This window comes from Oreochromis niloticus, linkage group LG22, assembly GCF_001858045.2.
Source record: "Oreochromis niloticus isolate F11D_XX linkage group LG22, O_niloticus_UMD_NMBU, whole genome shotgun sequence".
Taxonomy (NCBI): domain Eukaryota; kingdom Metazoa; phylum Chordata; class Actinopteri; order Cichliformes; family Cichlidae; genus Oreochromis; species Oreochromis niloticus.
The window spans coordinates 38,165,023-38,179,532 of NC_031985.2; the positions used below are offsets into that span (position 1 = coordinate 38,165,023).

The following is a 14,510-nucleotide window of genomic DNA, read 5'->3' on the forward strand; positions in this document are numbered from 1 at the left end:
TTTTTCATCCTGAAGGCCCCTGCCAAGGGCGACTCCCTCAACCACTATAGTTGAATCAGCTGGAATGACTTGAGGCATCTTGCCTTGCAGCTTCACTACACCCTGATGGTGGTCGCTTGTCTGCTTCCGTCTCAACTCAATGATTTTGAAGACTACTTTGTAGCCATGTGGAAGGGGTTGACGATCAGCTAAGTCAGTCTTTGAGTAGATGTCGAACAGTACATCTAGGGTGTTTGTGCCTATGAGCATGAGGGATTGTGAAGTGTCAGGGACGATTAAAGCAAGTGTGTTTACATCTACTGGAACACCTATAAAGTCCTTTGGAAAAGTTATGGTCATTTCTATATAGCCGAAGTAAGGCACTAGCTGGCCATTAGCACCTTCCACTTCTAAGAGGTCATGTAGTGGCTTGATCTTCTGCTCTGAAAGCTGCTGCTTGTAAAATGACTCAGGAACAGTGGTAACTTGGGAGCCTGAGTCAAGAAGACAGTTGACTTCTTCACCTCTCACAGTCACTTGAGCTGTACTCTTGGCGCCAATCAACTGTTTAGGGAGTTGGAAAGATTGTTTCTGCTCTGAATGGTTTAAGCCAGAACATGTTTGTGCTTTGACAATCTTTGCTGGGGTACTTACTTTGTTAACCTCAGCTGCGATTTTGTTGCCATCGTTTACGTCTGAGGGACGTTGTTGATTCTCCTCAGCTCCTGTTTGTCCCACAACAGGAACTGTTAGTCGTTTAAAGGTGAATCTGTACAACCTCGTGCTTCCCACTGGTGCTGTTTTGCCTCCAACTGCTTCTTTTTTTCTGCTACTAGGTTGGGGTTAGCAGGGTCAACACAGCATGGAGCGATGTGCCCATCTTCACTGCAGTTGAAACAATACCAGGGCTTGGGTCGGCCTGTTTGCCTCTTTGAAGTCTGTCTTTGCATACGTCCATCTACATCATGTGGCTTTGACATCTTACTCAGCGGCTTCCCTGCAGATCCTTTGCTGTTCGCAAACTTTGTTTTTTTCTGTGACATGAATGTAGTTAGTTGACTTTGCAGACTTGCCACCTGCTTTCTCAGATCCTCAATAGCAGCGATGCTACTCTCATGTTTCTCCTCTGGTTCACAAACATGTGCACCCTGGAACTGTAACTGAGTTCTCTGCTTTGTGCTGCCAATGTGTTTTCTCATACGACTAGTTTTTGCTTGCTGTCGATCTTCCTCAGAGCGAATCATTAACAAGAGGTCTGAGAATTGGGGTGGGCTGCTCTTCTTTTGTTCAAGTTGCAGGGCGCCGATTAGGTCGTTGTCCCAGCATCCCCTGCAGAACTGTTTAAGGAGATGTTTGTCCACTTCTTCACATGCAACTCCCCCCCTCTTCGTGGCTCTGTTTAATGCTAGCTGTAGCCGGTGAAGGTAAGTGGATGATTTCTCACCTGGATCTTGAAGGGTGTTCAGGAATTGAGCAAAAAGCTCCTCCCCATCTTCTACAGTGCCAAAGGCTGAATCTGGAAGCTGCAAATAAGTCGCAGGTGGTGACTCAGGCCGTAAACTCTTAACTGTATCAGCTGCTGGTGGGAGCAGGCTCTCATGGATCTTTCTGGATATTTGCAGGGGGGACATGCTGGGATCATTTTGGAGCAGTTCAATTTGTGTGCGCCACGTGTCATAATCAGTTTCGTTGTTAGGTCTGGGAACCTTACCGGAGAAGGAATGGAGCCTCACCTGGGACTGGATGTGTGGGACAACATCTTGCCTTCGTACGATATGCTCTACCACGACCTTCTGAATGTCAGGTGGGTTCAAATCACTTACTGAAAGGGACGCTGCTCTCCTCCCATTGGTGAGGGGAACATGATCAGTGGCACCAATATCACTTGGTGTAACATCTGAATGTGAGGTGTGACACTGTTGTTCTTTAGGAGCGGGCGGAGATACGACAGTGGGCTCGACATACGTGGGGGAAGGTTCTTCAGTGGTAGGTCGCATGGCTTCAACATCCTCCCCAATCTGACACATCATCTCCCTCAGCACCTCACCGTAGTCTTTGCCACTCAGCTTGGTTAGTTCCTTGAGTTCAGCTAAGTAGGTCTTTGTAACATTACTCCCAACCTTGGTAGTGTACATGCTACTGAGTGTTTTAATTTCATAGACAATGCTGGGGTCAGCTTGTGCTGTGCACGTGTATGGTAAGCGAGGTTCTAAACCTTCTAAGGCTGAACTGCTAGAGTATTCAATGATCAGGTTTTGGCAGAAGTCGGACAGTGAATCATCAACAAAAAGGACTCTTGCGATTTTACCATACTGTTTCAGAAAGTCAATGACCTGTTCATCTTTCTCAGATACCTGTGTTATCCCAGCGACAACAACTGCATTAGGTATTTTGACACCAGACTTTTGTATGAAATCCATGCTGGTCATTGCCTCAATATTGATGCTCAAATCAAATGGCTCCTGGCTGGCTCGCCACTTCTGTAACCAACTTTAAGGTATAAAGGTGAATTACAGCATAATAACTACTTGGGCTCGTAATGAGGCCCTGGCCAGTATCAGAAGACACCAAATTCGTATGGAGCCAAAGTATTGAGCAGCAATAATGACCTGGACACAATGTTAACTTTTGAGTAGCCACTCTTGTATTGTTACAAGATATAATAGATATTGTCCAATTTGTACAGAAAAAAGTACAAAACAAAACAAACAGTGTGCACACTTAAACAAAATGAAAGTACTGGTTGGGGCCCTTTAAGAATATAGAGTTAAGTTGGCAACAGCCAATTTCAAAGGTCCTTGTGAGTGTACTTGGAATGTATGAGTGTGTGGGTGTGTATCTTCTTTGGGGTAGATCGTCCTCAAAGTGGTTGGCTCGCCATCTATCACGACCGGAATTTTGTCCTGATCTTCGGACTTTTCTGTCCTCTCCAAAAACCTGACCGTTGCTCTGTTTCACAAAAGCCCAACACACACTGGTGTTGGAATTGCAGCAGCTCTCCGCATGAAAGGTGAGTGGTTAGCCGACGTTGCTTCTCTCCTTCATCCAGCCACTCGACCCCGGACTTCCAGCAGGTAAGTATGCTGGCTTTCCTTCCTCTCAATTCTGAGTTTTTCCTCTCTTTCGTCCCTGCGTTTCTCGGATTGAGTAGCAGATGCCTCCACTCCTCTTGCTGAGATGAGAAAAACCCGGGAGCACCATGCACCTTCACCTCACTTCCTGGCTGACAGGGTCAGTGCGGCCTGCGTAGGCTCTGATTGGTCGCTGAGCTAGGTGCCCTCACGTGGGGTGAACTGAGAGGTGCATTCAATGGTCATAGGAAATATGATGCTTTGTTGATGTGGACAGTTAAAATAAAGAGAATAAATACTCTCTCTTCTCTATCATTGGTGTAAATGTGTTGTTTTTTCATCTGGGCTACAATTTGTTTGTTAAAAAATAAAAAAACATATTTGTCGGTGCCATAATGGTCTGGGGTGCTTTTTCCTTCAGTGGAACAATGGAGCTTCAGGTGGTGCAGGGGCGTCAAACAGCTGCTGGCTATGTCCAGATGTTGCAGAGAGCATCCCTCATAACTGAGGGCCCTCATCTGTGTGGTAACCACTGGGTTTTTCAACAGGACAATGCTACAGTACACAGTGTCCACAGGACGAGGGACTTCTTCCAGGAGAATAACATCACTGTTTGGGACCATCTTCCATGTTCCTCTGATCTAAATCCAACCGAGAACCTTTGGGGATAGATGGCAAGGGAAGTTTACAAAAATGAACAACAGAACAGAAATCTTGCGTGATTTCTGTTTTGGGGAATTTACAGGGTTTTTTTGGAGGTGTGCTCCTAAACTTTTGATCAGTTGTAAAACAGCCTGTTCGCCCTGGGCGAACACTCCCTCTGGCCCTCTTCTTGGAGCAACTGTAACCCACATTATTTCCATAGGGATTAATAAAGTATTCTGATTCTGATTCTGATTGGTTCAGGATGACCTGCTATTATCCAATCACACATCTGCTTACCTGTATCATTTGCTCGTTTCTCCTCCTCTTTTTTTCTATTTTTTCTAAACTGAGCACCTGATGGCTTTGAACTTTTCTTGTCCATCTTCCACTGGTTTTAATTTTGCACTCCAGTATGAACACAAATTCCCCAACTCGAGGATCGCCACAACATAACCTAACAGACCTACACCCTAGTCCACAGATTCACTTTGTCTAAGGTGTATTTCTGGGATTTCACACAACCCAGGATTCAAATCATGAATACATAATGGGCTTGGATTTACAACATGAATGAAATGTGCTCTATTTGAAAGCAGCAGGCCCCTCCCCTTTCGACGGGTTGTGTGTGAGACTTTAAATCATCAAACTGTAAATTATACATTTTAAATTGTTATTGATCCCTTTACCCCGAGTTCTAAAGTGTATATTTATTTTCTTACTCTTCTTATATTTATTGTTTGTTTACTTGCACTGCTGTAACTGGAGCCTCGTCGTCTCGTCTCTCTATATACTGGACTGTATGTAGTGGAGATGACAATAAAGTTTACTTTGACTTCAGCAGCGAGCAGGCGCACCGAGGGCTCTCGCGCTCACTTTTCGCGTATAGAATTTTGAAAAAACATCGGTGCAAATTATAAGTCTGTATTATGATGTCTGGTGTTTTCATGTTTGTTGTTCTGTTTTTATTTTGTTTTATTTTGTGAGTTGGTTATTAGACGCTGCTCCAGCCAGCCAGAGAATCCCCCGCCGCCCCGCCCTCTCCTCCCTGTGCAGCAAGCAGCAGGCGCACCTCGCAAACGGAGGGCGCCCTTACTCCCAGCAAATGGGCGATAGACGTAGCGTTCTCAGCGGGAGGAGTTTTCTCCCGCTGTGAACACTACGTCCACATGAACAGAATCCACCTTTTGGGGTACCTTCATAATGTTACAACAGTTACAATCCTCTTTTAAAAAAATATGCAGCAGTTTCAGCTGTTTGTAAGTCATTTAACACAGGTTGCGGCAGAAGACCTCCCCTCCCTGAGCCTGGTTCTGCTGGAGGTTTCTTCCTGTTAAAAGGGAGTTTTTCCTTCCCACTGTCGCCTTGTGCTTGCTCAGAGGGGGTGGTCTGATTGTCAGGGTTTTCTCCCCAAACTGCAGGGTCTTTGCTTTGCAGTATTGATTAGACAGTCAGACCACAGGACAGGTTTTCAAATCTGACTCTGTCCACCATATACTGATTTTGAAAGTAGGGTTGTAACAGCAGCACGTCGGCTCTGTGGGACCTCTCACAGTGCAAAGACATGCACTGTGATTGGACACTCTAAATTGGTCACATAATTTGCTTCTTAATTTGGAAATAAAATGAAACAAATGTGTGTTTGTCAGAACATTTGACTTGTTAAATGTGTATAATAGTTTGTAGTCTCATCAATCACAATGTAGAGACAATCGCACAAACTTGATTTAAACAGAGCATTTTGTGTTGGTTTTGTCATTGTAGGTTAAATGTAGACATTTATTCTAGATATTTGACACAAAGGCATTCTCAGCTCTGTAACAGAGAGGTTTTGGCTCAGTGTGAAAATGTCCTGATGATATCAGTACATTTGATTTTGATGAAGTTCCAGTTAAAGGGTTTTGACTGTCTTGAGAGACAGAAGATTGTAGACCAGGGGTTTTGAACTCCAGGCCTCGAGGGCCTGCAGGTTTTAGATGTGTCCTTGATCCAACACAGCTGATTCAGCTGATTTAAATGGCTAAATGACCTCCTCATCATGTCTTGAAGTTCTCCAGAGGCCTGGTAATGAACTAATCATTTGATTCAGGTGTGTTCACCCAGGGTGAGATCTAAAATCTGCAGGACACTGGCCCTCGAGGCCTGGAGTTTGAGACCCCTGTTGTGGACAGAGAGCCATATTCCTAACTGGAAAACTCAAAAACCAGTCTTATCTATGGTCCACCTGGACCTTACACAGAGTTTCTGTCTGTTCTCAGACTTTTATCTGATTTAGTGCCCAGCTAAGATAAAATAATTATTTGGGGTGATTTCCACCATCAGGCCGGGGTCTTTCTGTGTGGAGTTTGCATGTTCTCCCCGTGTTTGCGTGGGTTCCCTCCAGGTACTCCGGCTTCCTCCCACCGTCCAAAGACATGCAGCTTGAGGGGATAGGTTAATTGGATAATCCAAATTGTCACTAGGTGTGAATGTGAGCGTGAATGGTTGTCTGTCCCTGTGTGTTGGCCCTGCGACAGACTGGCGACCTGTCCAGGGTGTACCCCGCCTCTCGCCCTATGACAGCTGGGATAGGCTCCAGCGCCCCCCGCGACCCTGGAAAGGATAAGCGGAAGCGAATGGATGGATGGATGATTTTAACATTGAAGATTGTTATCATCTTCAATGCCCTGTACCAACATAGAGCAGAGCAGCTATCTGAACGCTACTCCAACAGAGGTCGATCATCTTGTTAATAATTTTACCTCCTCACTACGTACGACTCTGGATACTGTAGCTCCGGTGAAAACTAAGGCCTCAAATCAGAAGTCCCTGACTCCGTGGTATAATTCTCAAACACGTAGCCTAAAGCAGATAACTCGTAAGCTGGAGAGGAAATGGCGTGTCACAAATTTAGAGGATCATCATTTAGCCTGGAGAAATAGTTTGCTGCTTTATAAGAAAGCCCTCCGCAAAGCCAGAACATCTTACTATTCATCACTGATTGAAGAAAATAAGAACAACCCCAGGTTTCTCTTCAGCACTGTAGCCAGGCTGACAAAAAGTCAGAGCTCTACTGAGCCAACAATCCCTTTAACGTTAACTAGTAATGACTTCATGAACTTCTTCACAAATAAAATTTTTATCATCAGAGAAAAAATTACCAATAATCATCCCACAGATGTAATATTATCTACAGCTACTTTTAGTACCATCGATGTTAAGTTAGACTCTTTTTCTCCAATTGATCTTTCTGAGTTAACTTCAATAATTACTTCCTCCAAACCATCAACGTGTCTTTTAGACCCCATTCCTACAAAACTGCTCAAAGAAGTCCTGCCATTAATTAATGCTTCAATCTTAAATATGATCAACCTATCTCTAATAATCGGCTATGTACCACAGGCCTTCAAGCTGAAGCCTATCCCAGCTGTCATTGGACAAGAGGTCGGGTACACTCTGGCTAGGTCACCAGGCTGATGCCAGGCTACCACACACAGGCAAACAACACCCATATTCACACCAACTAACTGCATGTTTTTGGACTGTGGGAGGAAGCTGGAGGATCTGGAAAGAACCCAAGCAAACACTGGGAGAACATGCAAACTCAGAAAAGCTCCAGCCAGATTGTGCAGTCAAATGTAGCTACCAGGGACCCAGCAGTCTCCGATTCACTCTAAGAGCAGCGTGCAGATGCTTTGGAGAACTTGGGGAAATGAAAGGATTCAAATGATCACCTGACGTCTTGCATTTCTAAACCCATTTATCAGTTTTCAGTGATGATGCCAAACACATTTAGTGATGCTGACAGATACAGTAACCAGACTCAAAGTCAAAATGATTTCCTTCACTAACTAAAGAGCAACTTTCTTTTTCGAAAAACTGTAAATCAAGTAAAGCTGATGTGTACAATCACAGAGGAGGGAAACATACCACAGAACAGCCAATGTTTAAGACATTTATTATCATACTGTCAGGGTTCATAGAAATCAACTTAAAACACTTGATCTGAAGGAGTGATTAATTTACGATTCTTGATGTTTTAACTATTTGCAGAGTTGAATTCGACTTCTAGTATTTTCAACTTTGCTTTTACAACATGTACGATTTAACCATCGCTGGCATTACCAGTATGTTGTGCCTGTGAAGACAAGGAACCACAGCAGGATACAGTTCTCCACACACTAGACATCAGAAAGGGCCACAACATGTTTATTGACAACAACAAAAACCCTAAATATCTTCAGTTACCCAGACGAGCTTGTGTGCATGTCTTTAAAATAATTTCCAACAATATTTTTTACATTTGCAAAACAGTGAGAGCTAGTGTTAGTGCAGTTAATAAGAAGAAATGTATCAGTGACGCTAATTTAGGAATCTCAAGTCTTGAATTGCTCCCCTGCACCAACCCAGTCCTCGTTCTCCTAAATTACCTCTTACAGTTCTTAAAGGAACACAAAGGCTTGATTATTTCAGATAACTACAATTTCCACATTGACAAGCCCTTTGTAGACGTGCTCCACTGATCTTGGTACAGGGATGAGCCTTTTCGTACTGTTCTTTTGATTCCAAGCAGGTGGGAGGGGACTGAATCGATTACATTGGTTGCGTGACATCGGCTCATTTGGACGCCCACCAGATGATGATGGCGAGTATGACGAGCACGATGGAGCAGACCATAACCAGGATGCAGATCTTCTTCCGGGACTTTTGCTGCGATAAAGACGGGACAGCGGGGTTATAGTGAGGGTCTGCGCTGAATGACACCACAGAGTGGTGACTGACACACACCCACCTGATAGTAAGCAGCTCTCTGCAGCTGCTCTGTTCCTCGTTCTACGTGAACTTCAGCATTCTCCACGTTAGCCTCGATGCTATCTGCAGGAAGACAAAAAAATACACCATGGTCAGCTGGGAGCTAACAGCAAGCTCCTCTGGACATGTGCTGTCTGCAAAGACAAGATTTTTAGTTTGGTTAACTGGTTACTCCAGGCTGTGAAGGGAAACAAAAATCTAACGTATTTATACACTGAGATTTGAGCTCAGGTGGATCCTGCTTCTGCTGATTTGGCTCGAGTCCACCAGTTGATGATTTGGAGAGACACACACCTGTGTCTACTGTCCTATTGCTGACAGCACATGTCAGAGCACAGACCAAGCCAAAACGTCCAGGGAAGGTCTGCAGACCTCAGGTTTGTATCAAGGCGCAGATCTGGGGAAGGGTCCCAGTAAGGTGCTTCAACATAGTCCTGAACAGAGGCTGTGGATACTTATGTGCATGCTATGACTTTGTTTTTTGTTTTTAATACATGTGGAAGGTCTTCAGGAATAATTTACTTTATGGGCTATTGTGTGTAAAAATGTGGAATGAGGCTGTGACACAACGTGGAAGCGCTGTGAATGTGTTGTGCATGTTGGTCAGAGAGGACAGAGACCATTCTGGGTTGAGCTAAAAAGTGAGTGTGTGTCAGTTTTTAAGGAGGACAGATAGATTGTTGATATAGGAACTAATTAATGGTTACTTCACAGACTAAGTGATGGGAATAACAACATTCCTGTTACTACTTACCAATCATCTCTCCCTGGTCATGAATCATCACAGCCAGGTCCTTGAAGATCTGGTTTACATCCATGATATCAGACTGTAAAGACAAAGATATTAGCTGAGCGCTGACGGGAGCGTGCTGGATGTTGATTATAGAAAGAGCGAGCCAAGGATCACCTCCAGCTGTCTGATGTTGGTTTCTCTCTCCTTGATGAGTTCCAGGTCCTCCTCTGTGATGGCCGCTTCCTCCGTCTGGGTGGTCATCTGACCCCACTCATCTTGGCTTCACATTCACATCAACATAACAACATTTCAGTAACCATGTGAAAATGTGTGGATTAGAATTGGATATATTTATTCTTTCCCCTCCATCTTCATGCAGACTCTAAATGGTCTTTATTTTTAAGTGAGGTCTTCATGACACACTTGCAACAAATTCCAACCATGAACAGAGGTCACTTACTTATCAAAGGACACAAGCTTTTCATCCCGAGAGCTGTCGTCAGCCTAAAAGAGGAGGAAAAATTCAGCACTGTCAATGCCAGGCTTGTTTTTCTCTTTTGTTTTGAAGTTAAACGGATCAAAAGACAAAGAGACAAACTTTAGGCTAGCGGGGAAACATCTGATGTAGAGGATCCTTTTTATGCTCTTTTTCCAAGTCATTTCAACTCATTTTCTGGTAGTTTTTGGAAGGTCAGTGGTTCCCGACTCCTTTAATCATAATTTATTATATTGACCACTCTCATTTTCATTATATCAAGTTTTTATTAGTCGTACACTCTGCAGCCAAACCCAAAAGTTTGATTCTGGAAGTTTTCAGTGGGAGAAATGTTTCGTCACTCATCCAAGTGACTTCTTCAGTCTCAGCTGACTGCAGGTTTCCAACCTTATAAACAGGACATTTGCATAATGACTGAAACTAGCACCACTGGCCTGTAGGTTCTAAATAGACTGTAGAGTCCTGGCCCGACGAGGTGGCTCTTGGAGGAGCCTGAACCAAAGTTCTGGCCATCCAAATGTTGCAACATCCCAGCATGCTGTTCTGTCTGGACATCCTGTCAGTCACCAGCTTGTGGTAAGGCAGCTGTAATATCCTCTGTGCTGTGATGAATAACAAGTTCAGCAAAGTAGTGGAGCCACAGCTACAAACTGAGGCTAAATGTGAATGCATGGGAAAAATCAGCCACAGTTGCAACTGACCCATTATTCCCACTGCATGTACTGCGTTTCCATGTTTGCGGTGGTGTCTGTAAGGCCATGCTTGTGATATTTCAGACAAATTACTTGCAGCGTGGCTGGATTCGCTTGTTCTCAGACAGTCTACAGTCTGTTGCAGCATTCATATGTTTTTGAGGACTCACAAAGGTGGATGCAACATCCACTGCAACGCCTTCTCCAGAACCATCAGGTCACATGTTTGTAAATCGAGGTAGCGGGTATTTATTCTGATGATAATGAAAATTTTAAATGACGGCTCTGTGTCACACTTACCGACAGGCGAGACCCGGCTCTCGCTCGGGCCACCGACTCCTTCTCCTTCTCGGCCGCGCGCCTCTGGACTGCTTGGAAGTTGTTGAGAGCGGCTGAGAAATCATTCATCAGCCGGTCCCTCTGGATTTTTTGCTGTCTCTGGACACAGCGGAGCCAAGACACAGAGGGGGTAAGAACACTGTCAGAAAGACATTAACATGATAACGACAAACATTCCTGGCTTCAGGAAATATTTTAGTTTTGCTGTGACTGTCAACTCTCTCTGAGGACTCTGAGGTGACTTTACTGACTTTCATTTAAAGCTAAAATTTATCAGGAAATTAATTTCACAATTCAAAAGAACTACTAGCAGAATAAACAGATGATAAAGCAGATATCCGAAGCACCACGTGCAGCACCAGAGTTTTTATTGCAAAGCTTCGGAGAGACAGTAGAAGACTGGAAAAGTCAGCAGTAAAATATCCTGATTTTGAAAGCAAAAATATCTCAGCTGTATGTGTCCATTTGTTAAGCTAAACTCTGCAGTTGTCTCAAAGTAATTTTTCCTTCACCACACATGAAATGTCAACGAATGATGACATACTGTACACACTGTGTCCTGAGTGTGTGTGTGTGTGTGTGTCCTGAGCCACAATGTTGGCTGAATGAAATTCCAATTAAACCAAGTGGGTCTGTCAGCATCACTCAGCCTGTGCTGTAAGAACAGGCTCCATAGTCACACTTTCAAACTTAGTGTGCATATTTATCTTACAGTTTGACATCATCCATTGTTAGGTGGCTGTAGCTCAGGAGGAGGAGCAGTGGGAACTTTGGATGGGTGAATGAGGCATGTTGTAGAAAGTGCTGTGACTGTAAGCTATAGAAGAATCAGTACAGTGCTACTTTCATTAGGACATGTAAACGAGTACTTACTTGCTCTGAAGGCGATGAGGGCAGAGGGATTGATCCCAGCTCTTTCAGGTGTTTGTTGGTTTCTTTTGCCAGTTGGTTGGTGTAGTGTTGTGTCTGCTGCCTGTGAACACCAACAGTTCAAACAGCAGACAGACCATAAGACCTTCTAATAATTACACAAATACATTTCTTATAGGACAGTTCAACAGAGTCGCTACAGCGTGGCAGCGCTGGCTCTGAGAAAGTGAAGGTGACTGAAAGTGTGTTTGTTTAGCAGAGGAGATGATATCGGTACATACAGCCGATCCTGCAGTTCACTGGTGTCCTGTCTGGTCCCCAGCTGGTTCACCATGGTCTTTATCTGAGCCGCTGCCATGGGAACACAATGATAGCACTCAGTTTTGGAAGAAAAATATACAAGTGACACAAGAAAGAAGCTGCACTTTGTTCCTGGTAGTTATACAGAGATGACATCATCTGTAGTCATCACAGTTTGATGCTGCTTCTTAATGTTCACATTTGTGTCAGACACGTGTGTTTGCTATGAGCCATCATCATCATCATCATCATCATCAGTGTGACCTGAAACAGAAGCTGAGGGATTTCAGAACATACACATAAACAACGATATAAGGAAGTGAAAAGTACCCAGTGATGATCTGGCTGTTGTGTTCAATCGCTTGTACAGTTTTTCAGGTGTATCTGGGTGATTCTGTGTTTGTATTTGTTGTCCTGGCCGGGTCACTGCTTAAAGCCTCTCACAGAAAGGACACGCCTTAATTTGAGAAACTGTTCATTTTTCGCTTGTGTGCAGACTTTGTGGGTAAACAGGTCATACAATTTATTGCTTGCAATACTTTTGTAAATCTTTCCCAAAAATATTACAATCAACATGCAGTCGGACATTGTGGGCATGAACATGTATTCATATTCAATGAAAATCCTGCTGCAGCTTTCACATATGACTCAGTCCACACCCTGTTAAAGGCGACAGGAAGTGTCGAGGAAGGTGCCACTTTTTTACTTGAGTTATAATCTGTTTACACAGTGGCAATAAAGAAAAAAAGCCTCGAACACTTGATGAAGTGCTCTAGGAGAGGGCCTAATGAAGCTGGATGAGAGAATAACGTATGTGAGGCTGTTACAGGTAAATAAGCTCCTTTGAAACTCAACACAAATCCAGCTTTGGTGTCATTCTTTCTCACAACATAAATATTGTGTCATAGTTTGGATGTCTTAACAGTGTTACACACTGGAGAGAACACTAATAGAAATTTCTGCTACTGCACAGTACTGTGGAAAAAGCTGAAGTGAAAGCCACAATAGTAAACCAATAAAACAACAAACAACTGTAACAAACACGTGAGCTGTAAGAACAAGAAAATCTTTGGTCTAAAAACAAGTTGGCATTTAAAAAGCCTCGAGCAGGGGTGTCAAACGTATGGCCCGTGGGCCACATCTGTACACGGACACACAGCTGGAAATGTCACAGATTCTGAATCTGCAGGTTTCATGTCTCACTGACCAAAATTATCTGAACCAGCAGCAAAAGAAGACGTTTGGAAAACACTGTCATTAATTTTGTCTCACCTTCGCTGTGTCGGTTGCACCATGATAAAAATAATGGTATTCTCTGCACAGCTCTGGCTCTCAGCGTGCTCGGAGACCAGTTATTTATGCTTTTTTACTACTACAGTTAAACACCCCCCACCTCAGAAACACCGGTCTTCTTATATGGGACCCTTTCGCTGTTACAGAGTACAGCCACATCACACTGCCGTTTCAAAGGAAGTGAAGCACTTACTGTTCTGTGTGATCTTCTGGATGTTGGAGCTGCATGTCTGTATCAGGGTGCCGAAGTCCCGTGGGACCGAGCGGCTCTCTGCTTTACCATAGGACATGTTTGTGATGGAGCCTTGGACCTTAAGCTTTGGCTGCAGAGAAAAAGAGAGGGATCAGAAAGCACCGATTCGGTTTCACTGTATGACAGCTCCTCGGTGCGGTTCTGGGGTTTGTACAGCTGCATGTCTCAAAGTCCGGGTACAGTTATTGACGGCAGACCGGAGCTGAAAATAATGGCACTTAGTCGGAACAACAGCTGTTAGCTTGCTAACGAGTTAGCTAGTTTATCTGGGCGTGTGCCAGCCGACGCGCAGCCATATTTGGGAACGTAAGCTCTTATTAATTTGGTGTGTTCCTAAATCACCAAGCCAGCGACCTCGTCGGGCTTTTTCTGTTTATCTCCCGGGTGTTGCAGGCTGCTGGACGGGCTCGGCTCCTCGCTTCCTAGCTTCGGGACACTAATCTGTCAGCTGTTGGTTGTTTCCGGTAACACAGTGTGATGAATAAGACAAAGAAACAACATGGCGTCGCTGAGGCTGGCGTTTACCGTGGAAAAGAAACCAGCCCATACTTACTTATGAAGCTGTCTGAAACGAACACATAGGTTGGTAAAGCTTCTCGTCCTGTAGTAAATACGCTGCTCTTCCTGGTCCGTGATATCACTGCGTCACTTCTTCTTCTTCTTGGCATTTATTGGAGGTTGCAAACAGCGAAATGGTGCATTAGCGCCACCAACTGGAGTGGAGTGTGGCCCAAACTTTCCCTCATCAAGCAAATTAGTCTGTCTTAACTACTTAAGTAAAGAATGGTGTACTTTTGCCACCTCTGCTAAACCACCCATCATAGTAGGGCTCACTACAAATAACCCCTCCACCCACTCCACCCGCCTGCACTCTCTTCTTCACCTCTCTTGTGCGCTGTCTGTTGCTGTGGATGGTTGACCTGAGGTATTTAAACCACCTTCACTCCCTGTATTTCTTGATTGTTCACCTGTCTCCCTCTCACCCACACAAGTATTCTGTCTTGCTTCTACTGACTTTCATTCCTCTTCTCTCCAGAACAAACAGTTATCT

The 14,510-nt window shown here is 44.2% G+C and overlaps 1 protein-coding gene across 1 annotated transcript; it reads right to left on the bottom strand.

Annotated features, from left to right (window-relative positions):
• Positions 1–7,612: 7,612 nt before the first annotated feature.
• stx12 (syntaxin 12) lies at positions 7,613–14,169 on the bottom strand. The gene is made up of 10 exons (XM_019351003.2): positions 14,013–14,169; positions 13,400–13,529; positions 11,895–11,964; positions 11,617–11,716; positions 10,705–10,842; positions 9,677–9,720; positions 9,391–9,496; positions 9,238–9,310; positions 8,464–8,546; positions 7,613–8,381 (listed from the first exon to the last, which is right to left on the bottom strand). Exons 2-10 carry the CDS (start codon positions 13,494–13,496, stop codon positions 8,289–8,291), a joined length of 804 nt encoding a protein of 267 aa, XP_019206548.1. The 5' UTR covers positions 13,497–13,529; positions 14,013–14,169; the 3' UTR covers positions 7,613–8,288.
• Positions 14,170–14,510: the final 341 nt, after the last annotated feature.

What these genes read in the sequence shown, in the direction of transcription:
- stx12 (XM_019351003.2), bottom strand. Translation starts at nt 13,496, where the DNA reads ATGTCCTATGGTAAAGCAGAGAGCCGCTCGGTCCCACGGGACTTCGGC. An exon ending in CCAGAAGATCACACAGAACA is followed by an intron (nt 11,965 to 13,399) that starts GTAAGTGCTTCA and finishes TTCCCATGGCAG; the next exon opens with CGGCTCAGATAAAGACCATG. An exon ending in AGTGAACTGCAGGATCGGCT is followed by an intron (nt 11,717 to 11,894) that starts GTATGTACCGAT and finishes TGGTGTTCACAG; the next exon opens with GCAGCAGACACAACACTACA.